General features: G+C 40.8%; 1 protein-coding gene across 1 annotated transcript in view; it reads left to right on the plus strand.

The window, feature by feature from the left end:
- LOC133775298 (uncharacterized) overlaps positions 1-24193 on the plus strand; it is a 993905-nt gene extending 969712 nt beyond the window's left edge. Inside the window, 1 exon segment of the mRNA XM_062213536.1 lies at positions 22062-24193. Coding sequence (XP_062069520.1) covers positions 22062-24102 — 2041 coding nt within the window. The 3' untranslated portion in view covers positions 24103-24193.
- Positions 24194-26780: the final 2587 nt, after the last annotated feature.

Consider the following 26780-nt stretch of genomic DNA (forward strand, 5'->3'; position numbering starts at 1 on the left):
AATGATCTCTACGATGAAAATTACAAAACCTTAAAGAAAGAAATAGAACTGAGAAATATTCCATGCTCATGGATTGAAAGAATCAATATCATCAAAATGTCTATTCTCCCAAAAGCAATATACAGATTCAATTCAATACCAATCAAACTACCGAAGACCTTCTTCTCTGGTCTGGAAAAAATGATGCTGAAATTCATATGGAGACACAGAAGACCTCGAATAGCCAAAGCAATCTTGTACAACAAAAACAAAGCCGGAGGCATCACAATACCAGATTTCAGGGCATACTACAGGGCAGTTGTTATCAAAACAGCATGGTACTGGTAGCGAAACAGATGGATAGACCAATGAAACAGATAGAAACACCAGAAATCAACCCAAACATCTGCAGCCAACTTATATTTGACCAAAGATCCAAAACCAATCCCTGGAATAAGGACAGTCTATTCAATAAATGGTGCTGGGAAAATTGGATTTCCACGTGCAGAAACATGAAGCAAGACCCCTACCTTTCACCATACACAAAAATTCACTCAACATGGATTAAAGACTTAAATCTATGACCCGAAACCATCAAATTTTTAGAGAGCATTGGAGAAACCCTGCAAGATATAGGTACAGGTAAAGACTTCTTGTAAAATACCCCAGGAGCATAGGCAGTCAAAACCAAAATTAACATTTGGAATTGCATCAAATTGAGAAGTTTCTGTACTGCAAAAGAAGCAGTTGGGAAAGTGAATAGGCAACCTACAGAATGGGAAAAAATATTTGCAAACTATGCAACAGATAAAGGGTTGATAACCAGAATCTACAAAGAAATCAAGAAACTCCACAACAACAAAACAAACAACCCACTTAAGAGATGGGCCAAGGACCTCAATAGACATTTTTCAAAAGAGGAAATCCAAATGGCCAACAGACACATGAAAAAATGTTCAAGATCACTGGCAATCAGGGAAATGCAAATCAAAACCACAATGAGGTTTCACCTCACCCCGGTGAGAATGGCTCACATTCACAAATCTACCAACAATAGATGCTGGTGAGGATGTGGGGAAAAAGGGACACTAACCCACTGTTGGTTGGAATGCAAACTGGTTAAGCCACTATGGAAGCCAGTCTGGAGATTCCTCAGAAACCTGAACATAACCCTACCATTCAACCCAGCCATCCCACTCCTTGGAATTTACACAAAGGAATTTAAATTGGCAAACAAAAAAGCTATCTGCACACTAATGTTTATTGCAGCTAAATTCACAATAGCTAAGACCTGGAACCAACCCAAATGCCCATCAACAGTAGACTGGATAAAGAAATTATGGGACATGTACTCTATAGAATGCTACACAACAGTCAAAAACAATGAAACCCAGTCATTTACAACAAGATGGAGGATCTGGAAAACATCATGCTGAGTGAATTAAGCCAGTCCCAAAGAGACTATTATCATTTGTTTTCCCTGATCGGTGACAACTAACTGAGCACCAATAGGAAAACCCGTTGAAGTAAAATGGACACTATAAGAAACAATGACCTGATCAGCTTTTGTCCTGACTCTAGATGTACAATGTAATACTTTATCCTTTTTAGTATTTGTTGTTGTTGTTCTAGTACTAGTGGTTGAACTCTGTAATTAACACACAATTATTCTTAAGTGTTTAAATTTTAACTTAAAAGTGATCCCTGTTAAATATAAGAATGAGAAAAAGAGAGGGAGGAGAGGTACAATTTGGGACATGCTCAATCGGACTTGCCCCAAATGGTAGAGTTAGAAATGTGCCAGGGGATTCCAATACAATCCCATCAAGGTGGCATGTACCAATGCCATCTCTCTAGTCCAAGTGATTAATTTCAGTTCACAATTGTTCTAAGAGTCAAAGGGATCACACAAACATGACTAGTGTCTGCTAATCCTAACTGATAGAATCATAAAGGGAAAAAACGATCCAACATGGGAAGCAGGATACACAGCAGACTCATAGAATGGCAGATGTCCTAAATAGCACCCTGGCCTCAGAATCAGCCCTTAAGGCATTCAGATCCTGTTAAAAAGCCCATGAGAGTATTTTAGGCATGGAAAGCCAAGACACTCTGGAAAAAAAAGAAAAAGAAGACCTAAATGAAAGGTCTCTGCGTGTGAGATCCCAGTGGAAAGAACGGGGCCATCAAAGTAGGAGGTACTTTTCTCTGAAGGGAGGAGAGAACTTCCACTTTGACTATGACCCTATCAGAATAAGATCAAAGTCGGCGAACCCTAAAGGCTTCCAAAGCCTTGTCAACTCATGACTAGAGCCTAGGGAGATTATTGACGCCATAAACAAGAGTGTCAAATTGTTAAATCAACAACAGGAGTCACTGTGTACTTATGTCTCATATGGGGTCTGTTCTTAATGGGTTGCCAATGTGAAGTGATGCTATAACTAGTACTAAAACAGTATTTTTACACTTTGTGTGTCTGTGTGTGTGCAAACTGTTGAAATCTTTACTTAGCATATACTAAATCGATCTTCTGTATATAAAGATAATGAAAATGAAAAAAAATACCTGGTGTTAAATTGGAAATTACATAAAAAATTAATCAGTTTTTTTAAAAAAATATCATGTAGGATCTCTGTCTTTAATGTGCTGTACACTGTTATTTAGTGCTATAACTAGTACTCCAACAGTATTTTTTCACTTTGTGTTGCTATGTGGGGGCAAACTGTTGAAATCTTTACTTAATATATACTAAACTGATCTTCTGTATATAAAGAGAATTGAAAATGAATCTTGATGTGAATGGAAGGGGAGAGGGAGCGGAAAAGGGGAGGGTTGTGGGTGGGAGGGAATTTATGGTGGGGGAAGCCATTGTAATTCATAACCTATACTTTGGAAATTTATATTCATTAAATAAAAGTTTTTAAAAAAGCAATTAAGAAATATTAAATAAATGAATAACAGTGATTAGTGCATAAAGATTCTATCACCTGTTCATTTATATGTATGTTAAGGACTTCTTTATAAATATATTCCTATCAAAAACTTTCATCATATGTCTCTATTTTGATAGATGGAACTATCTATTCCATTTGTTCAGGCTGCTACAAAGTTAAGAATTTGTCTTACCTTCTTTCCGTAGTTTCTCTCTCTCTGTGTGTAGATAAAGATTATGTATATGTATATACACAGATATTTTTCCTGTCTTTCTCCTTTATTTTAAGATTTATTTATTTGAGAGAGTTACAGAAAGGGAGAGGGAGGAAAAGGAGGAGGGAGGGGATGGTGTTGTGGAGGGGGAGGGAGATCTCCCAACTTCTGGTTCACTTCTCAGATAGCTGTAAGGGCCAGGGATGGCCCAGGGTAAAGGCAGGAGGCAACATCCACTTCTAGGTCTCTCATGTGCGTGGTAGGGGCCCAAATACTTGCCCCAAACTGTTGTGCAAGGAGATTGATCAAAAGTGGAGCATCGGGGATACAAATGGGATGCTGACGTCTCATGGGCGACTCCACCAGTTTTGCCACATCAGGTTCCCACTCTCTTTTTTTTTTTACTCTTCTACACCTCAGTTGATTTTTCCCTTAGGCAATAGTTATGACTACTGGATTTTTGAAGCTACATATTTGGCACATATCATGTCCTTCTGTGTGGTCACCTTTGTGGCATGATGGTGGGACCAGATGCTCCAGGCGTTAAGCGGCTTGATTTATTGAAATCTGAGTCTACTCACAGGAGATACCAGAGGAATGAATTGCTTACTTTGTCTAAATATGTTTTGCTGTAGGCAGAGATGTCAAGCAGTTACTAAAATAGTGAGAGATTTCAAGTGTTTCCATGTGCTTATTAGATCATGAAATTTATCATGTGGATGGCCCATAACAAGATAGGCAATAAATATGCTGTGTCCCACACATTCTCAAGATATATGTTTTTGGATTTGTGCATTTATAACAAGGTTAAAGGTCATCTGACCTCTCTTTTCATTTTAAGAGGGTTTATACAATTATGTCTTCCTAGAGTAATTTTACTTCCAGGCAGTTCAGTTATGCAGCTTACTTCTATTTGTAAGCCTGGATATACATTCTTGTTTCTGTGGCCAAATCACGATGATACATGAAGTGGTTTGGCCATCTAGTCTACCCTATTTGGCATCCATGTGGTCTGTCCTTGGTGTTGATCCTAGAGCTAGCTTGTTTTTGTCTAAGTATGTAATATCCATATGATGTTTCATGATCAAAAATATCCAAACAGGCGTTTGCCAATGATTGTAATAGGCGCCAGCTGGAGTTAACATCGCATGTTTAAAAACTGTTTGTGTTCTTTGTTTCTATGCCTTGGTTGAAGCCATTTTTTCTCCTTATTTATGTCTTCTCAGATTTAATTGTAGAAGTACTTAATCTGCTTCAGATCAGTTTTTAAAAATAGTCAGGGTGTATGTAAACAAACTAAAAAACCAGCTTTCTCTACTGATTTTTTTTTTTTTTTGCTGTTACTCATATGTATACTGAAATTATCTTAGCTACCCAGGTTCAAAGAGCCATGCTCACATGGAAGTCTCCTTGTGATAAATTGTCATATTCTGTAGATTTCATTTCTGTGATGCTTCCTTTTTCCATTTTCTTTTCTATGACACAATTTCAAGATGTTAGAGTTCACACTAGAACAGGTTTCCAATCAACCAACTAAATTACCAAATTATCCTTCCTACTACACAGATTTAATCCTAACATTTAACTTCTTTGAATGTATATAAATCCCTGTGGTTGACAAAATAATGATCAATGGTTTCGATAAATAAGGCTTCTTTGCATTCTTTTTCATATTTATTTATATTTAATTAAGAGGCAGAGCAACAGAGGGAGGAGAGAAAGGGAGAGAGAACACAGGAATGGTGCCAGTGGTACTCCATATGAGGGGCAGTGGCCCAAGTACCTGAGCCGTCACCTGCTGCCTCCCAGGGTGTACATAAGCAGCAAGATTCAACTGGGAGCAGAACCTCATCTTGAACCCAGACATTTTGACACAGGTGGGCATCCCAACCATCTTAACTGCTGGGCCTAATACCCATCCTCCAACTCATTCTACGTTACTTTTCAGTGTCTTACTCACCACCTCTTTTAGATAACCTAATATGTTTGATTGATTGTGTCTCAGATTATCCTATAATTTTTAGCTCCAAAGTTTTGCCAATCAACTTTTATTCCTTGAAGTACTTTCACTCTTGAAAAAGCCTGCCATCTTTCAAAGGGCTTGTCAAATATCTTCTGCATTATATAACTTCTGTTTAAGGTTGTACCTCAACTGAATGTTGGTGCCCCTTGTTTGGCTATCTCTTTATTGTTGTTTTTTTTTTTTTTGTGACTTGAGCCGATGTATTATTAATAGTTACTACAAAGTAATGCAATTATTCTCTGTAAACATTCTTAAGGCATGGCCATCTTAGAGCAAAATTTATGTTTTCAACTAGGATTTACTGGGATCCTTTTACTATCTCTGTGTTCACCTTTCCTCTCCTTTTCCCACCTTGATGTGCTTTCTTGACTAACCATCAGATCTTGCAGCTTTTCACTAGATGAGTGTCCTCAGGCAGAAGAGTCCGCTAGCCCTAAGGCACAGAGAGCTTTAAGCAGCTGGGGGATCATGTCTCCTGGGAGAAACCTTCAGCTAGAGATCAAACTGAGGCTCTAGAATGCTAATATCAAGTTCCCATTCTAGGAATAGCTCAGGAGCTGGTTAAATGGCCAGGATCAGGCTGAAGCTACCTTTGCAGACCTTTGTCTCAGATGGCACCCTTGCTTGGTTGTCCCTCCCCTGTCTTGTTATCCCCACTCTCTTGTCAGTTTTCTCTGCAAGTGCTTCCATAATAAATCATTGTACCCAAATAAATATTCTTTTCAGGTTCTTCTTAACTTTTCAAATATTAAATGCAGGATATTACTTTTCTGATATTTTGACCAGATTTTAACATATGGTTGCTTTGAGCCTAGCTTTTCAAGCCCCCATGGGAGCTGTTGAAGAAGAGAAGGTTAGAATTTATCATTTACGTTTGTGAGAACCAAGGGCAGACATGCTTTCCCGTGTAAGCATATTGCTATAATGACTCTGATGGAATTGGCTGTAGTTTGCACCCCTGGCTTGAAGAGTTTCAACTCCCTTGAGCTATTAGAGTCTGGAATTTGATTAGTGTTGGCTGAAGTCTAGTCCCTTATCAGCTATTTCTGCAACACATCAATTCAGTGTCATTCAGCAGTGCCTTTGCTGGGAAATAATTCTGACAATCTGGTCTATTTTAAATTTATCAAATAATTGTATGCAGCCTAGTCTTAGTGGATTTGCCACTAAAAGGCTCCATATTTTCTTCTTGACAAGCTTCATCTCACTTTCTGTTAAGTTGTGATAAGCAGCCAGTGTCTGGCTAAGAGGCCATGGATGGCTGCCTTTTCAGTTCTGAGGGCTCTGTGAAAATACCCACAGTAAAGGACAGAGTTAGTAGAGGGCCTTTAAATTCCATTATTCTCAGAGATTATATGGATATTGTTAAGTTGGCCTCTGTCATTTTTATAGCATTGTTTCTTGAAATCAAGTATTTCTGCTATCTCTCTCTTTATAATGATATTGTCTTTCATAAAGGGCTTGGCTATAATGGATTTATACAACATAGGAGAGCTGTAAATCCCAGCATATCATTTAATCAGTTCCCAGAGTTAACACTATGAATTTGCAGCACTGCACTTGTTTACCCCTCAATTGCCATTTTACATTATGCTTTGCAGACTGACGGTTGTTCACGGTTGTTCTGAATAGTTTTTGTTTGTTTTCATTCTTTTTTTATTCTTAAATGACTTGAGTTCCTTTTCGGTATTGGAAATTATCTTTGTTTTCAATAATGATTCTATTCAAGCTTAGAAACTGACATTTTGAACAAAATGAATGAAACATACAAGTCAGGATTTCTGCTTTGTGTGCAAGGAAAAAATTCACTGAAATAGAACATACTAATTACTAAGTTTATGATTTATTATAATTTATAATAATTATGTGTTCATGTGCAAAAACATGTACCTGCCAGTTAAAAAAATCACTTTCTTAATTAATACTTTCGATAGGTCTTAAAAATAAGTTACATTCTTTAGTAAGATATAAAACTTAAGCAAATGTAGGGAAATTCTCACTGCGTGATTCACCTGAGGAGCATAGAATTCTGCAGAGGTAAACTTCTGCTAATGATGTAATGGCCTTAGGAGAAAAAAGAATGATCAGTGACAAGTCAGTGTCCAATTCTGTTAGGACCGTAGCAACAAAATACCATACACTATGTAGCTCATATGCAACAGAAATTCATTTCTTACAGTTGGTAAAGCTGAGAAGTCCATGATCAACGAGCTAGCAGATTTGGTGTTAGCTGAGGGTCCACTTTCTCATAGCTGGTGCCTTCTTGCTGTGTTCTCACATAGTAGAAGAACCTCATTTGCAAGCGCACTAATCCCATTCACGAAGGCTCCACTGATCTGGGGCAGGGAATTAGGTAGGAATAGGTAAGCTGGGGTTATTTCCACACAGTTTTTGTCTCTGCAGCCCTAAGTTTTACTCCTTGCATATCGATCAAGTACTCCCATTTTGCCATGATGCACCACTGCCTCATCTGGAACTCGGAAGGAGAATCTGTGATGAGCACGTGGCACTACACTCCACCTGGAGATCATGAAGCTCCCAGGAAACCTCAGGAACAGGAGGTCCAAATTCCACTCCATTTATATAATTAACTAGGGCACTGCCCCGAACCCCATAAAAGGGACTACTAGATATGGGAGCAGTCTTTCTTTTGGCCCTTCTCTTGCCTTCTCCCATGTGCTCCTCTTTGTATACATCTCTCTGGCCATCTCATGGGGAGCTTGTCTCTTTGTGGGGTTACCTGTATTCATACTCGAATGTATTCTCACTACATCACTTTAAATAAATTCTACTCTCATTTTTATTTTTTTAAATTTGATTATTTTTTTTCAACTTTTATTTAATAAATATAAATTTCCAAAGTACAACTTTTCGCCCCATAACCTCCTTTCCACCCATAACCATCCCATCTCCCACACCCTCTCCCATCCCATTCTTCATCAAGATTCATTTTCAATTATCTTTATATACAGAAGAGCAACTTAATATATACTAAGTAAAGATTTCAACAGATTGCACCCACAAAGACACAGAAAGTATAGAGTACTGTTTGAATACTAGTTTTACCATTAATTCATATGATACAACACATTAAGGAAGAGATCCTACATGGGGAGTAAGTGCACAGTGACTCCTGTTGCTGATTTAACGATTGACACTCTTATTTGTGACGTCAGTAATCACCCAAGGCTCTTGTCATGAGCTGCCAAGGCTATGGAAGCCTCTTCAGTTCACAAACTCCAATCTTATTTAGACAAGGCCATATCCAAAGTGGAAGTTCTCTCCTCCCTTCAGAGAAAGGTACCTCCTTCTTTGATGGCGCATTCTTTCCGCTGGAATCTCACTCACAGAGATCTTTCATTTAGGTCATTTTTTTTTTTTTTTTTTGCCACAGTGTCTTGGCTTTCCATGCCAGCAACACTCTCATAGGCTTTTTAGCCATATCCAAATGCCTTAAGGGCTGATTCTGAGGCTAGAGTGCTGTTTAGGGCATTAGCCATTCTATGTGTATCCTACTTCCCATGTAGGATCACTCTCTCCTTTTTAATTCTATCAATTATTATTTGCAGACACTAGTCTTACTTGTGTAATTACTTTGACACTTAATTCTATCTTTTTGATCAAGTATGAATTCAAACTAATCACTAACAAGTGAGATGGCATTGGTACATGCTACCTTGATGGGATTGAATTGGAATCCCCTGGCATCTAGAGTTTCTAGCTCTACTACTCTCATTTTTATATGCTATTCATGCCTCAGCTTTGAATTCTTATCTCACATAGGGGAAAGACTTAAAATAAATCCTGGGAAATACATTCCCATAACACCACTCTCATGACCTACTCACATTCCAAGATACCCTGCTTCTTATTACAATCATCTTGTGGGGTAGGTTTTAACGTACAAGAAATTTTCAAAAAGTTCCTCAAAAATATACATTTTCATTGCATTTTTCTACAAATGCTTTGCAATACCCATGTATGATTTTTGGAGAAATAGAGCCATTCTGACTGTAGCAGTTGATTTTTGTAAAGGATTAGAGTTGGAGTGAGGAAAACACTTTAAACACTTGAGTGCTACTTACAACAGTCTGTAAATGCATATTGTGCAATCATTACTATTAGGATGAAACCTGAAAGCCAATCATAATACCTTGGTTTTACCAATGGGAGAACAATGAGATGGTGAAGATCTATGTAATCCAGCCTTAAGCCACATATTTCTGAAGAAATAATACAACAGCCCAGTACCCCACAGGATGGACTCCTAGGAGCCTTCTATGAATGCCAAGGATGTGACTGCTACTTTTCGGCATCTTACTCCCCTTCCCGTGTGTATACAGTATACAGTATAGAATCCTAGAGTTCCCTGTGAAGCCTCCTCCATATTAATATCAGCAATTCTGATAGTACTCTGCCTTCTAAAACCCAGCCAATCCCTAGTGCTATTTACCAACCTACCATATGGAGCATATAGAGAGTGTATCCTGGTTTTCTGCCCTGTTTTATTCTCCTCTGAGATCAATCCTGTTGCCCAAAGCCCTTTTTCAGTGCTCAAGGCATTTCTGCCTGTAGGACTCCTCTAGGATTCTAGACGAATGTAATTTGTTACTTAATATTTAAAGATAATTCACTACATTGTATTATGATATAATGCTGTGATAATGTCAATATGGAAGCAGAAAAGAAGTGGAAATCCTCTGTTGGCAGAGAGAGGAGTTGAGTCTTCTAAACTACTTTTTTTTTCTGAATTCTTTTATTTGTTTGACAAGCAGGGTGGGGCCTGGAGTGTGGGACTACTTCCGCTGGTTTATTTTCAAAATGCCCACAATAGCTGAACTGGGCCAGATTGAAGTCAGAAACATAGAACTCAATCTGGTCTTTCATGTGGGAAGCAGGAACCCAAATACTTGATGACCGCCTGCAGCCTCCCAAGGCTAACATTAGCAGAAAACTGGAATTGGAAGCAGAGTAGGTACTTGTACCGAGATACTCTGATGTGGGATGTGAGCATCCTAAGCCACATCTTAAATGCTGCCCCAAACACCTGCCTCTAAAGAAGACTATTCTTGGATTGATACTAAAATACCAAGGATTTAATGACTGTAACTGGTAAATACAGGGTATGAGGGAATAGTCCATATAATTGCTTCTAAAATATAATGCTCCTGAAAAGCAAGGTATTATCTATCTATCACTATTGTAGGTAGATTTCTATAAGAAATGGATCATGAACTGGACATTTATTACAGGAGCTGTAATAGGAAGAACTCAAGGGAACAGTATCTCTAAAGGATGAGGGAAGCTGGCCTAGGCATTGGGAGAGGTTGAAGCAGGATGACACTGGGACAGAGACCCCAAAGATCTTTTGAAGCCTGAGGATGGATGACCCAAACCAAGACAAGTTGTTCAGATCTCTTCTGTCTCCTCATCAGCCTATCCTTAAATGTATGCTGTCTCCACAAGTATGGGCACAACAGCTCACTTTCTGAGGGTAATGACCAGCTTGAGTGCTAAATGCCAGACCCCTGACACACAAAATGTGCCAAGCTCATGGTGGAGTTCAAGGACCCTCATTTATCAACTTACTTTTGATTTTATATGCCTATTTCACATTTATGAAAACCAGAGAATGAGGGAGAGGGAGAGGAAAAAATAACAGGGAGAGGGAGATAAGAGAGAGAGAGAGAGAATGAATTTCCCACCCTCTGGTTCATTCCCCAAATGCCCAGATGTCAACGAAGACAGGGTTGGGCCAGCCTGAAGTCAGGAGCATGGAACTCAAACCAAGTCTCCCACATGGGCCATCACTTACTATCTTCCAGGTTGTAGATTAGCCAGAAGCTAGGAGGGAGAATAATGCCAGGACAGAAGCCAGTGGTTCTATTTATCCCAAGTGGCAGCTTAACCACTGTGCCAAACACCATCCATTGTCGTCAACTTTTAACAGTGGGTACCAGTTGTTCTCCTTCTGCTTTGACTAGAGAAAATTCAGTATATAATGTTCATTAGCAGAACTGATGGTCAGTTTTATTAAACATTAGAAAATCAATTGTCTTCCAAAGAACTTTTGTTACCTTCCTTGAGACATAGAGCCATATAGATAAATCCTAAATATTTTCTTGAAGAGTAGCAAATGAAAGTGATATCATGTTCTCATTACCTTGGACAAATGTTCAAGTCTCTGACAATTGTCTGAAGGACAATAGACCCTCCAATCAGGTGGATATAGGTTTAATCTTGTAGGGGTAGAAAAATGGTCTAGATGGATTATTTTGGCAAAAGCCAGCATAATTTTATTCTGACATATGGTTAAATCTATGATAATTGTATCAGTCTTTCCTGAGAAATGCCAAATATTAAAGCTTGCTTTTTTCAATAGTGGTTGTTATATTTAACACAGTAAGGTCACAGGTATAAAATTATATGTAGGCCTATAATGGATTTATTAATGATCTGACAATATTAAAAGTTAATATTTCTAAATGTCATTTATCACCAGTTAATTTTTTATATCACTAAGCACTAGATTGCTTTACATTACAGATTTTATGCTACAATGATTGCAGTAATTAAATTTATTGAAGCTTGACTTAGTATAAAGTGTAAAGACATGTGAATAAACATAGTCTTGTCATCTTTGTCACGCAAAAGATGCATAAACTTAATTTTTGAAGGCTAGGGCAGTTTATTAGGAATGCTTACTTTTAAATGAATATTTTGAAAGAAAAATTTAAGGTGGTTAACTGGTTGGGTTGGATTGAAGAAAATATACTAGTTATGTGAAAAATTTACACCATGTGCATCCACATAAATAAACAACATGTGAGCTAAGAAAAATGTCAGATGAACATGTCATTAAAATTAAAAAAAAATTATCAAAACTCAGCACATTTATGATGAACACTCCTGGCAAACTATGATGGACTGAAAGAGCCTCAATTCGATAAGCAGCACCTAAGGAATACCTACATCAAACCTGTTATTAAGAGCTTCATACTGGATAATTGCTCAGGTGAGAAACCAGAGAAGGGAAGGAATTCTCTCCTCTTTCAGTTAACATTATGCTGGAAGTTACTCTGTTATGTGTCCTCCTTTAGTCTTTTAAGCAAATGAATTGTGATACATCTTAATTGTAACAGCTAATTGCCTGTTTATACTTCTTTATTTCTGGGTACCTTGACACATAAATATAGTGCGTATATTACTATTAGAAAAAAAAAATAATACTGACAAGGAAACTGACACTTGTTTTTCTTTTTGTTTTGTTTTGACAACTTTTAATTCTTTGCTCGCAAGAATATTTTTTAGAAATATTTTCTGGGGCCAGTGCTGTGGTGCAGCAGGTTAACGCCCTGGCCTGAAGCACCAGCATCCCATATGGGTGCGGGTTTGAGACCCAGCTGCTCCACTTCTGGTCCAGCTCTCTGCTATGGCCTGGGAAAGCAGTAGAAGATGGCCCAAGTCCTTGGGCCCCTGCACCTGCATGGGACACCCGGAAGAAGCTCCTGGCTCCTGGCTTCAGATTGGCGCAGCTCTGGCCGTTGCAGCCAACTGGGGCGTGAACTATCAAATGAAAGACCTCTTCTCTCTCTCTCTCTCTCTGCCTCTCCTTCTCTCTCTGTGTAACTCTGACTTTCAAATAAATAAATAAATCTTTAAAAAAAGATATTTTGTATGAGTATCTACTAGAGAATATCAGGTCTTATTAGTATAAAAGATACTCTGAGGTACTAACTGTCTTTGGATTGAAGCTGAGCTAGTCTAAATACACCAGAATACTTTCCACCAGTTCACTATAAGGTCATTGTAGAATCATAAGACGTCAACAACATGTATAAGAGAACTTCAAGAAGCTGTGGAAAAATCGAACTTAAAGATAAGCTTATTTTGATACTAAGGTTTTTTTTGAAATTCATACACACAAGTTTTCATAACACATATTTTACAAACTTGTTTAAGATTCTATATATATAGTTTGACCCGCCATTTTGCCTTTTTTCCATCAACATAGCCTAGTACGCATACACTCAAAAGAATCAAAAGTATCTTTGATACCGACCAGGAAAATGTATCCACAAGCAATGCTTTAAGAACTTATGATTTGGCTTTGGAAAAACTTAGTTTCTGCTTTGAATAATTCTTATTTGGTTTATTGGTGATTTAAAATGAGACTGTTTCCAAATTCCATTGGCAAATAAGAACTTTTCTTGGCAATGTTTTACCATAAATTTGAGAAAAACAATGCCTTTTTCCACACTGGGGGAAAAAGAAAAACCTTATTTTCTCAAAATATTTCCTAAGGGCAAAAATGAACAATAAAATAGTCTAAATGCATAGTGAATCTCATTTGTAAGTTTGACCTGCCTATTCTATTAAGTCTCTAAATGGAGTGCATTTTCCCTCACATTTAATTTGTCAATCACACTTGTCTCAGCATTTCAATAAATATAAATTATTACTGTTGGTAATTAGTTAATTGGCAATTTGTTCATCCATTACCATAATGTGCTGTCCCCCGAGTCTTATTTATTACATTTTTTCTTCTTTTTGTTTCTGAAAATAAGGAATCAAAAATAGAATAAATATTAGCTCTGAAATTCTCTGAAACATAAATGACAAGTGGCTTTTAGTGCTTACAAATTTAGTATGATTGAGTGGGGTATAAGCGGCAGGACATAAGATAAATCCAAAGTAAAATATGGAACTTCAATCTTGAAATAATATCAGAACAACAGTGAAGTCGTAGGGGCACAACACATTTTGGAGTTACAAGGATTATTTTGACCCTTCCATCTACCATTGAAAATCTCTTGGGCAAGTTAGCTTTCTTCTTTAGGCTGCAGCCACATGACACCAGCAATGCTTCTAAAGATTAAGCAATGAAACCACTTGCTAGACAGTGATCTGGAGACTTTCCAGGAAGGGACAAATGTCCATATCACACAGCAGAGCTACTCTTAAGATTGTGTTGCTATCAGGCACAGATATCCCATCTCACACCGTGATGCTGTGCATGGGATGTAAATATCTCCATGATGGGGGAATCTCAAAGCTTGGTGCACACCCTTTACTTCTCAAGCATATTAGGGTTCCTGCATGACTTTTTCTTCCTTAGGAAAGCTCTCTAACCCAATGTCTTGGGCAGTTGCAGTTCATTGGTGGAACCTAGTATGTGCATGGGGCCCTGTGGTCAGGAAAACTGTAATAATACTTTCTTGCTTCTTCCTTGGGTATGTAGGACATAATTACGCAGATAACTTAAATAAGGAGAGGAGGAATATTTTAAAATTCCAGGTTTTAAAGCCTTCTGTTTTGCAGATGGTTCTGAGGGTGTAATCTCTATATAAATTTCTCTTTCTATTGTCTGTTCTTTATTATTTTTGCCACAGCCCAAACATTGGTTTATTTAGGACTTTACTTGGCACTGTAGTATAGACCTTAAATCCATATCAGACTTTACATCTCTAATCTCGCCCATTTAAATTGGCTAGCAGTCATCCCCAAAGATACACCAACCTCCAGACATGCATTTCCATTGGAAAGAAATGACACTATTACTTTATGAGAATCAGTGTCAATCAGTCCAGTCAATGACATGTCATTTTCTCTGAACTGTAACTTGCAACACAATGGAATCAGTTTTTTTTTCCCCACTAAGTAGAGACACTGATTCCTTGAGCTTAGTTACAAAGACCCTGCTATGTGTTTACTGTATTACTTTTTTCTCAAGAACCAAAGGAAAAATCCTTTGCATCATCTTTTGCAATTTTGTTATGGCAATGAGTCTGAGGTATGGTTAATAAAGAGTGCTAATAAGTAACATTAGCTATTTCTATGTGTGGTTCTTAAGGGAATCCCACATGAATCCAGAGCCTTCTGGCACTGGAGTTGAAGGCCACATATTCTAGTAATAGCTACTATATGGAAACCATTGTCTGATCTCCAAAAATGTGATGTTTGCCTGTGGAATAAATGATGTTTGTTACAATTCAGAGATTTCAGAGTCCACTTTTCTACTGCAATATAACCTATTATATCTTTACTGATGCTGAGTGATAACTTAATATCTGATGTTTTCTATAAGAAAATTAAAATTAATGTTAGAGCTTTAGAAAAATGTAAAGTTTTCTAAAGTGCATTTCAAAATGATATTCTAATAATAAATGCACTAGAGAGAATGGTATTTTGTTTTATAAAAAATTAGGTACTCAAATTCAATCTGACAACAGATGCTAGCTCTGTGACTGCCCATGGATACCATTTAAATTCCTCAAAATTCATCTTATTTGTGAATAACAAATAGTATAAACACTAAATGGTTTGCTTATTTTAAAGACATTACATAATATACTGTATAATGTTTAGTGTCTTTAATTTGTGTGTGTGTGTGTGTGTGGGTGGGTACAAACTGACACATTTTAATATAGGACTAATTTTTCTTCCTTGATCTCATTATTCCTTATGAGTAATATGTTCAAACATTATTTTATAGCCATATGTGCAACAAATGTCTTAGAAATTTCAGAAAACTGCATCTGTAATGAGAATATAATAAATTGTAATTAAAGGAAAAGAATTAGATAGAATGAAATATTGTTTTTCAAGATTTTCTGACCATGGGGTCTTCAAAAGAATCATGGGAAATGTATACTATAAAAAAATTCAATTTTTTTTCTTAAATGAACTCTTCTATTTCTATTTCTATGAAGTTTTTGAAGTACTCTCATGTTCATATGTGCACAGACATGTAATAAAGATAAACCAGAAGTACTTTTTAGTTTAAAACTTTATGTGAAAGACACATAGGCAAGTGCATTCACATGCACTAGCCCACTGGCTCTTTCTCTCTCTCTCTCTCTCTCTCTCTCTCTCACACACACACACACACACACACACATACACATACACGCACACACAAAGAGCTCCCATCCACTGATTCACTCTTCAAATGCTAACAGCTGGAGCTGGGCAATGCTAAACCCAGCAGTGAGGAACTGAGTCCAGGTCTCCCACATGCGTGTCAGGGAAACAAATACTTAAGCCATCACCTGCAGCCTCTCATAGTAGGTATTAACAGGAATCTGGAAACAAGGACTGGGACTCAATTCCATGCACATCTATATGGGATGCACACATTCCAAGTGATGTTTATACTGCTATGCCAAACATCCACCCAAGAAATTTCTGTCAAATTGAAGAATATTAAAAACCCTTCCTCCCAGTAGATACAAAGGATAAAGAAAGGGGTGAAAGATACCAAAGCAATCATTTTAAAAAAATCTGAAGATTATTGTATTCATTTTTAAACATTGCTTTTCCTTCCTCAATTGGAATATAAACCCGTTATTATCTGCATATATCTTTAATGCTTCTAAGTACCCCCATTGTAGTAAAAGCTCTATATAAAGATTTTACAAGTGAATGAAAATTAATGGCCAGCTGAGTCACAGTCGATGGCATGCTGGAATCAGCTCATACTGACTCAGGGAGCCAGTTTTGTGCTTCGCTTCATGATTCTCCATCCAGAGGCTTTAGGTTGTTAGCACGAAGTAGGTTTTGGCAGACATTTTATACCAGAGGAATAGCAAATGCCACAAATAAATGTTTTTGGTTCCATTAGGAGCCAGTTTTCACTCACCAACCCAACTCAGATTGTAGTTCTACTGCATGGTTGTTAACTTGCCTTTGATGATTTTGTTTTGACTATCACAGGATCCTGGTTTTGATGACAATGCCATACAGTTTGTCAGCAGTTTTACTGTACGGTGAGCTTTGCATAGTTGGTGTAAGTTCCTGGTAGCCACCTTCTAATAGGCCTAATTCTAGGTCTATGGGGTATCTAGCTGTTTAAGAGACAGAGTCTATCTTCTCAGTTCTCTGTGCCCACACTCATTGCTTCATCCTGGAACTAAATGCCATTGTGCTCTGCTGCCTAACACAGCAATGATACAGATTTCATTGCCCAGAGACTTGAATGCAGGGTCTAGCTGATAACTATGATGCCTGGGCCTCAGCCCTTTCCTATCCAGTCATTCAAGGTGAGAATATATATAATAATTAAATGATGATTTTTCTCAGAATTCTCAAACAATTTACAGTTGTGAATAGTAACAGTAATGCTAGACCAAGTAAAAATCCCTTGAGAGTGTGAATTTTCCTTCTAGAGTTATTAGTGATGACTCATTTCCAAGTCACCTTATTCATATCTTCAAAAATTCTTTCAGTCCTTCAAAAATTATACATTTCTCTTGCCATATCTGAGACAGAACATCTGCTATCACACAATGGAAAGATAAATAATTTGTGCATAAACAATTGTAGATAGCAAGCTACAGGAAGGTAGTTCAAACCAATGTTACATCTGTATCATCTTCTAAAATGTAGTTACACAGAAGAGGCAGGTTTGATCACGCATTTACACAATTTCTCTTGGGTTCATTTTAATTCTCTTTATTTCAGACATTAACTGGAAAGAAAAGAGGATTCATGCAAACATGAGTCTTGTTTTAGCCAAAATGATTTATCTATATGAAGAGAACAAATTTCATGTATTTCATATATACGGATATTTGTTATTTATTTGCTTATTTGAAGGGCAGAGTTACAGAGGGAGGGAAGGGGAGAGGGAGAGAGAGAGAGAGAGAGAGAGAGAGAGAGATCTTTCATCTGCAAATTCAATTCCAAAATGGCCATAATGACTGTGGCTGGACAGGCTGAAGAAAGGAGCCAGAAGCTGTATCCAGATTTCTCATGTGCATGCATGGGCCCAGCACTTGGACCATGTTCTGCTGGTTTCCCAAGCCAATAACAGGGAGCTGGATAGGAAGTGCAGCAGCCAGGACATGAACCAGTGACCGTAAGGGACACTGCCTTTGCAAGCAGTAGCTACTATGCCAACCATCTTATATGCAAGTTTAAGAACATAATGATACATCCTACCAAACAGTAAATATAAAGACCACTGTTCCTCAGTAGTATAGACCAGGGCTATAAAAATAATCAAATCTCAAGATGTCAATTTTACTATACACACTACATTTTTTATACTCTTTATATTAGTTACCACAAATCAAAGAAATGATAATTGCCTTTTAGGACTGGCTTATTGTTCCCAATTGCTTCCATTCTGTTTTGGAAGACTGGATGTCATTTTTTAAAATGTCTGAATAGTATTCCATTATGTATGTACATGATATTTCCTTATCCAATCATCAACTGATGGGCACCTGGGCTGATTCCTTATCTTAGTTATTGTGAATTTAGTTGCTATAAACATGGGCATACAGACAACTCTTTCATATGTTGATTTCATTTCCTTTGGGTGAATTCCAAGGAGTGGGATGGCTGGGTGATATGGTAGATCTGCTTTCAAATTACTAAGAAATCTCCATACTGTCTTTCATAATAGTTGTTCTATTTTATGTTCCCAACAACAGTGAATTTGGGTACCTTTTTCTTCACATCCTTCACCAGTGTTTGCTATTTTGTTGATTTGTGGATAATAGCCATTCTAATTGGGGTGAGATGAAACCACATTTTTTTTTTTTTTTTTACATTTCTCTTGATGGTTAGTGATCCTGAGCATCCTTTCATCCTTCTGCTGGACATTTGTTTTTTCAGCCTTTGAAAATTGTTTGTTCATGTCCTTTGACAATTTCTTAACTGGATTGTTTGTTTTGCTGTTAAATTTCTTCAGCTCTTTATAGATTCTGGATATTAACCATTTATCAATTGCATAGTTTGCAAATATTTTCCCCCATTCTGGAGGTTGCTTCTTCACATGTTCAGGGTTTACTTTGCTGAGCAGAAACTTCTTAGCTTAATGTAATTTGTCTATATTTGTATTTATTGACTGTGCTTTGAGTAACTAGAGGACTCAGGACAACATTGTTTAGTCCCATATGTTTGTGAAGGACCCTTATGGGGGAGAGGGACAAGAAACTAGGCCTGGGCAGATATCAGGGGCTTCTTAAGAGGTTAGATGTTCCCCAGGGTCCAGCGGGCACGTTCTCTGGGAAGGAAAAAGTCTATCCCCTTTAGAGAACCTCTAGGCATGCCCAGAGCAGAGCTGCCACTCCCCCTTCGGAGAGTCTCAGTACTCTCCTCAGCATTCTCCTCAGCTGGTTCCCTCAGCACTCTCCTCAGCATTCTCCGGTATGCTAATTGTCCCTCCGAACCGGCCAATCCCATATGCTAATTTGTTGACTATATAACCTGTGTGAAACTGCCGCTCAGGGCTCCTCACCGCCGTAGGTGGGGGCCCGTTTGCGCAAACGTACAATAAATACCTCATGCTTTTTGCATCAACTGGTCTGGAGTCTGGATTTTTGGGTGTCCTCTCGAGCAAGTGGGCATCTCTACAACTGAGAGGTCCAACATTTTGGCGCCCAACGTGGGGCTCGAGGTCGCCCTCAGACCCATTCTCTGCAGGACCAGTTGGAGGTATAATTAAGTGTTTTCTGTTTGTTGTTCTTCGTCTTGAGTATTCTGACTGGATTCTGACTGGAGTATTCTGACTGGCCAGTATCTGACCTGACTCTGTGGGACCAGTGGGGGAGGCAGGCGTGCCCAGCAACCCCTGGTCCGTTCCCCGGAGGACGCTCCGGGTTATGAGGGGAAACCCTCGGTCCGTTCCCCCGGAAGACGCTCCCGGGGTGGTCTGGAGGTGGGTCGGAGACCAAGTCTCCCTCCTTCCCGGGGAGGGCTGGTCAGGTAGCCACTCCCAAAACTAGCGCAAGCCATGTGGTTTGTCTTGCTTATTGTATATGTTTGTGCATTGGCTGTTCTTTTTGTTTGGGCTGAAATCCTTGCACACATGGGTCAACAAATAACCACCCCTTTAAGTCTCACTCTAGATCACTGGAAGGACGTTCAAGAATGCGCGCGCCACCTCTCAGTGGAGATTAAAAGGAAACAATGGGCAAAATTCTGTTCCTCAGAGTGGCCGGCCTTCGAGGTCGGCTGGCCAAGGAACGGCACTTTTAACCTCGATATTATTTTACAGATTAAGGCGCGGGTCTTTCAGCCAGGATCCAATGGACACCCTGATCAGGTGCCCTACATTACTACGTGGGAGGATCTTTCACGTAATCCCCCTCCCTGGATAGAACCCTTCTCCTTCCCGACGGAGCCCATACGGACCCCGTTACCCCTTCCTCCTATCCCGGTTGTGCCAACCTCCTCCCTACACCCTCTGAAGGAGATTCAAGATCCAAAACCTGACAAGCCACCGGTTCTTCCGGCTGATCAGAACTTTCTGCGCTTTGACTCTCCCCCACCCTATCTTCCCGGCCAGCCTGCTCCCCCGCAGGGACTCCCACAACAACCAGAGCGGGATGTGCAACCTTCTGCACCATCCCCTGATTCCACGAGGGCAGGGGAAGAAGTCTCAGCGCCTTCCCCGCCCTCCAGCCGCCTGCGCCTCCGTTGGGGGCAGGCAGGGGGCTCGGGAAGCGTTTGGACTTCACAGGCTTTTCCTCTTCGCTCGGTGGCTGGCCAGATGCAGTACTGGCCATTTTCTGCTTCCGATCTTTACAATTGGAAAACCCATAACCCCTCTTTCTCTCAGGACCCCCAGGCTCTGACTGGGCTGGTCGAGTCAATTTTATTGACTCATCAGCCCACCTGGGATGATTGTCAGCAGCTTCTGCAGACCCTCCTCACTACTGAGGAAAAGCAGCGTGTCTACCTTGAGGCACGGAAAAACGTCCCTGGAGCAGATGGCCGACCGACCCTACTGCTAAACGAAATCGAGGAGGCGTTTCCCTCAACCCGTCCTGATTGGGACTACACCACCGTTGCTGGTAGGGAGCGACTTTGTCTTTACCATCAGATTCTCCTTGCGGGTCTCAGAGGGGCTGGAAAGCGCCCCACCAATTTGGCCAAGGTACGTGCAGTAGTGCAGGGGGCTGAGGAAACGCCGGCAGGCTTCCTAGAAAGATTAATGGAAGCCTACCGTACTATACAAGAGTTAATGAAGGAGGCAGAAAAGATTTACAACAAAAGGGAGATCCGAGAGGAGAAGGAGGAAAGAATCCGCAAGGAGCAGGAGGAAAGGGAAGACAAAAGAGACAAAAGACGTAATCGAGAGCTTAGTAGAATTTTGGCCACCGTAGTGCAGGATACAGAAAGGAGTAGACCAGGACAGAATAGGGACTTGGGAGACAAACGAAAGCCTCGGATGGAAAGAGATCAATGTGCCTATTGTAAAGAAAGAGGACACTGGGTCAAAGACTGCCCGAAGAAAACACAGGGACCAAAGAGGAGACCAGTTCCAATCCTGTCCCTGGAAGAAGACGACTAGGTGAGTCAGGGCCAGGAACCCCCCCCTGAGCCCAGGATAACCCTTGAAGTGGGGGGCAGACCGGTAACCTTCCTGATTGACACGGGAACCCAGCACTCGGTACTGACTTCAGAAAAAGGGCCTTTAAGCTCCAAGATTTTCCTCAGGCCTGGGCAGAGACTGCGGGAATAGGGCTGGCCGTTAACCGGCCTCCCTTGATCTGAAGCCCACGGCCATTCCCGTGTCAGTTCGTCAATATCCGATGGGCAAGGAAGCTAAGGAAGGTATCCGGCCACATATCCAGAGATTGTTACACCGAGGCATTTTAAAACCTTGTCGTTCACCTTGGAACACCCCCCTACTACCAGTAAAGAAGCCTGGTACGGGTGACTACCGCCTGGTACAGGACTTGCGGGAGGTTAACAGGAGAACGGAGGATATGCATCCCACAGTGCCCAACCCCTACAATCTGCTAAGTACCTTGCCTCCGACCCACGTATGGTACACAATGTTAGATCTAAAAGATGCATTCTTTTGTTTAAGACTGAGCCCTCAGAGCCAATCCATCTTTGCTTTTGAGTGGAAAGACCCAGAGACCGGGTTTTTAGGACAACTCACCTGGACAAGGTTGCCCCAAGGATTTAAAAACTCGCCTACTTTGTTTGATGAAGCTCTGCACCTAGATTTGGCCGACTTCCGAGTCAACCATCCGGACCTGGTCCTCCTGCAATATGTGGACGACCTCCTCCTTGCCGCTGAAACTGAGCAGGACTGCCTAAAAGGTACCGGGGCCCTGCTACAGAGACTGGGGGAATTGGGCTATCGAGCCTCCGCGAAAAAGGCCCAAATATGTCAGAAACAGGTGGCCTACCTAGGCTACCTCCTAGAAGGAGGGCAACGGTGGCTGACGGAGAGCCGAAAAAGGGCGGTTGCTCTAATTCCACCCCCCACGGATGCCAGAAAGATGCGGGAATTCCTCGGGAGTGCGGGATTCTGCCGCCTTTGGATTCCTGGGTTTGCGGAGCTGGCAGCCCCATTGTACCCCCTCACGAAGTCCAATGCTCCCTTTCAATGGAGAGAAGAGCAACAGCGGGCGTTTGACAACATAAAAAAGGCCCTATTGTCAGCCCCAGCCCTGAGCCTCCCTAATATGACCAAGCCCTTCACATTATACGTGGATGAGAACAAGGGAGTGGCGAAGGGAGTGCTAACACAAATGCTTGGACCCTGGAAAAAGCCGGTGGCATACTTTTCAAAAACGCTAGACAATGTAGCGGCCGGCTGGCCTCCGTGCCTCCGCATGATAGCGGCCGTGGCAGTTCTGGTGAAAGACTCGGATAAATTGACTCTAGGCCAACCTCTCACCGTAGTGGCACCTCATGCTGTGGAGACAGTTATCCGTCAGCCACCAGACCGGTGGCTCTCAAATGCTCGGATAACTCATTACCAGACTATGTTATTAAACTCAGAGCGGGTCCGGTTTGGGACTGCCACCTCTTTAAACCCGGCCACCCTGCTCCCGGAACTGGGGCCCCAGGCCCAGGTAATCCATAACTGTCACCAAATCCTGGCTGAGGCCCACGGCACCCGAAAAGACCTAACCGACCAGCCTCTGCCGGATGCTGAAATGACCTGGTTCACGGATGGGAGCAGCTTTCTACAGAATGGTGAGCGGAGGGCTGGGGCAGCGGTGGTGGATGGAAAAACTGTTATCTGGTCAAGTGCCTTAAAGCCTGGAACTTCTGCTCAAAAAGCCGAGCTCATAGCCTTAATTCAAGCTTTAAAACTGGCACAAGACAAAAAGGTCAACATTTATACAGACAGTCGGTATGCTTTCGCCACTGCCCATGTACATGGGGAGATATACCGGCTAAGGGGCCTTTTAACCTCAGCAGGCAAGGACATTAAAAATAAGCAGGAAATCCTAGATCTTCTACAGGCCCTGTTCCTGCCCAAAATGTTGAGTATAATTCATTGCCCCGGGCACCAACGAGGAGACGACCCCGTAGCAAGGGGAAACAGGATGGCAGACGAGGCCGCTAGGGCGGCAGCCCTGAGCCAACAGGTGCTCCCGTTAAAGACAATTGAGCCCACCCAAGTATCGAGGGAACCACCTTTCCTCTATTCGGACCAAGACTTAGATACGATTTAGCGGCTCGGTGCAGAGTATGATGAACAAATAAGGGTTTGGAGGCTCGGAGAGAAAATAGTCCTGCCACACCAATTGGCTAAAGAAATAATTACCAGCCTCCATCAATGGACTCATTTGGGATACAAAAAGCTAAAAGCAGCCTTACAGGAAGATAGGCAGTCTTACTACATCCCCGGATTTGACTCTTTAGCCCAGCAGGTGACTGAATCCTGTGTTCCGTGTGCCAAGGTAAATGCCAGACACCTCAAGCTCCCGAAGGGAGCTAGGGTAAGAGGAGACCGACCAGGAATCAACTGGGAGGTCGATTTTACTGAGATAAGGCCGGGCAGTTATGGGAATAAGTATCTTCTAGTTTTTGTAGACACCTTCTCCGGATGGACTGAGGCATTCCCCACAAAACGGGAAACCGCCCAGGTGGTCGTCAAGAAGATCATAGAGGAGATCTTCCCCCGGTTCGGCTTGCCTAAGGTAATCGGGTCCGACAATGGCCCAGCGTTTGTCTCCCAGGTAAGTTAGTTGGTGGCCAAACCATTAGGCATAAATTGGAAATTGCATTGTGCCTATAGACCCCAAAGTTCAGGACAGGTAGAAAGAATGAACAGAATAATTAAAGAGACCTTGACCAAATTAGCGTTGGAGACTGGTGTTAAAGACTGGGTCCAACTCCTCCTTATGGTGTTATTCCGGGTCCGAAACACGCCCTCTCATTGCGGGCTGACACCATACGAAATCCTTTATGGAGGGCCCCCACCAGTAGCAGGCTTGCTTGACCTTGCTAGTGACTCCATTGCCGATGCCCCTAAGTTACAGGCCCGGTTGAGAGCGCTCCAGATCATCCAGAACCAGGTCTGGAAACCTCTTGCAGCAGCCTACCAACCCAAGATGACAACCATTCCACATCCTTTCCAAATCGGTGATGCTGTGTATGTCCGAAGGCACCAATCTAAGATTCTAGAGCCCCGGTGGAAAGGCCCCTTCACTGTGCTGTTGACAACTCCCACCGCTCTCAAGGTCGACAGAATCGCTGCTTGGGTCCACGCCTCACACGTGAAGCAAGCACCACCTCCCCAGGGCCCCGAGGATCCGGATAGACCAGCCAAATGGAAGCTCCAGCGCACTCAGATCCCACTCAAGCTAAGACTTTCTAAAACTGTTTAATATTTATGATGTTCCTGGCCTTTCCCCATTGTTTTTCCAATCCCCATGCTCCGCAATTGTTAACGTGGAACCTAACCCAGTCCAGCAAGAACAGAGTTTCCTCCCTCCAGTGAGGCAGGTTCTCCCCAGGCCGGTTCAATAGATTTTAAGATTAAAATCTTTGCAAAAAGAAAAGGGGGGAATGAAGGACCCTTATGGGGGAGAGGGACAAGAAACTAGGCCTGGGCAGATATCAGGGGCTTCTTAAGAGGTTAGATGTTCCCCAGGGTCCAGCGGGCACGTTCTCTGGGAAGGAAAAAGTCTATCCCCTTTAGAGAACCTCTAGGCATGCCCAGAGCAGAGCTGCCACTCCCCCTTCGGAGAGTCTCAGTACTCTCCTCAGCATTCTCTTCAGCTGGTTCCCTCAGCACTCTCCTCAGCATTCTCCTCAGCTGGTTCCCTCAGCACTCTCCTCAGCATTCTCCGGTATGCTAATTGTCCCTCCGAACCGGCCAATCCCATATGCTAATTTGTTGACTATATAACCTGTGTGAAACTGCCGCTCAGGGCTCCTCACCGCCTTAGGTGGGGGCCCGTTTGCGCAAACGTACAATAAATACCTCATGCTTTTTGCATCAACTGGTCTGGAGTCTGGATTTTTGGGTGTCCTCTCGAGCAAGTGGGCATCTCTACAACTGAGAGGTCCAACATTTGTATATTTTAAAAGGTTTCTTATGATGTTTATTTCCAGATTTATTACATTATGGACATAAAAGACACATGGTATGATTTCAATTTACACTTAACTGTTAGCCAAAATGCTGAGAAGCGATTATGATTTCAATTCTATTGAATTTGTTTTTTCATGTCCTAGCATGTGATCTTTCCTAAAGAATGTTCCCAGTGCTGATGAAAAGAATGTGTATTCTGCAGCTGTGTGATGAAATGTTCTGTAGATAAGGGTTTTAGATCCATTTGATCAATAGTGTGGATTAGCTCTATTATTTGTTGACTTTTGTCCAGTTGATCTGCCCATTGAAGAAAGTGGGGTGTGGAGCCCATTTTTATTGTTTTGGAGTATATTTCTTTGTTAAGACATATTGACATTTATTTTAACTTACCAGGTTCCCTTGTAACAGGCTTATATACATTTACTCTAGCTATGTCTTCCTGTTGAATTGTCTCCTAAATCATTACATAATGGCCTTATCTGTCTCTTTTGACAGTTTTGGTCTAAAATCTATATAAGTAGCATGGCTACTTATATCTTTTTCAATCCTTTCACTTTCAGTCTGTTTGTATCCTTCTTGGTGAAGCGTGTTTATTGTAGGCAGCATATAGATGGGTCTTATTTTTTAATCCATTCAGCCAGTAGTGTCTTCTAACTAGAGAATTTAGGTCATTTGTATTCAAGGTTATTACTGATAAGTGGTTCCTCGGTCCTGGCATTTTTCCTTAAATATTTCTAATGTTTGTGTTGGGTATCCTTGGTACTTTTAATAAGAGGTTTATTCTGCCTTCATATTTTTTCATGATGGTAGTTGTCTTTCTCTGTTTGTATGTAGAATATCCTTAAGAGCATTTGTAAGGCTGGCCAGGTGATGACAAATTCTCTGTTTCTTTTTGCTTTGGAAGTTCTTTATTTCACCTCATTTATAAATAAGAGCTTTGCTGGGTACAATATTCTTGGTTGACAATTTTTCTTTTAAGTATTGGACTGTCTCTCCATTCTTTTCTAATCTATGGGGTTTCTGATGAGAAATTTGTGGTCATTCTTACAAGACTGCCCTGAAAACTTATGCTGGTATTTTCTCTTGTGCACTTTAGGATCTTTTCTTTATGTGTAATTTTTGAAATTTCAACTATAATGTGTCAGGTGAGGATATTTTCTGATTATATCTATTATGGGACTATGGACTTGCCATACTTGGATGTTCTTATCATTCTAAAAATTAGGGAAATTATCTATTATTTCACTGATTAACTCTTTTAAGCCCTGATGTTTTTCTGTATCTTTAGGAACTCCTGAAAAATCTTGGACATTTGATAATATCCCA

The sequence above is a fragment of the Lepus europaeus genome, chromosome 2 (genome assembly GCF_033115175.1).
Source record: "Lepus europaeus isolate LE1 chromosome 2, mLepTim1.pri, whole genome shotgun sequence".
NCBI lineage: Eukaryota > Metazoa > Chordata > Mammalia > Lagomorpha > Leporidae > Lepus > Lepus europaeus.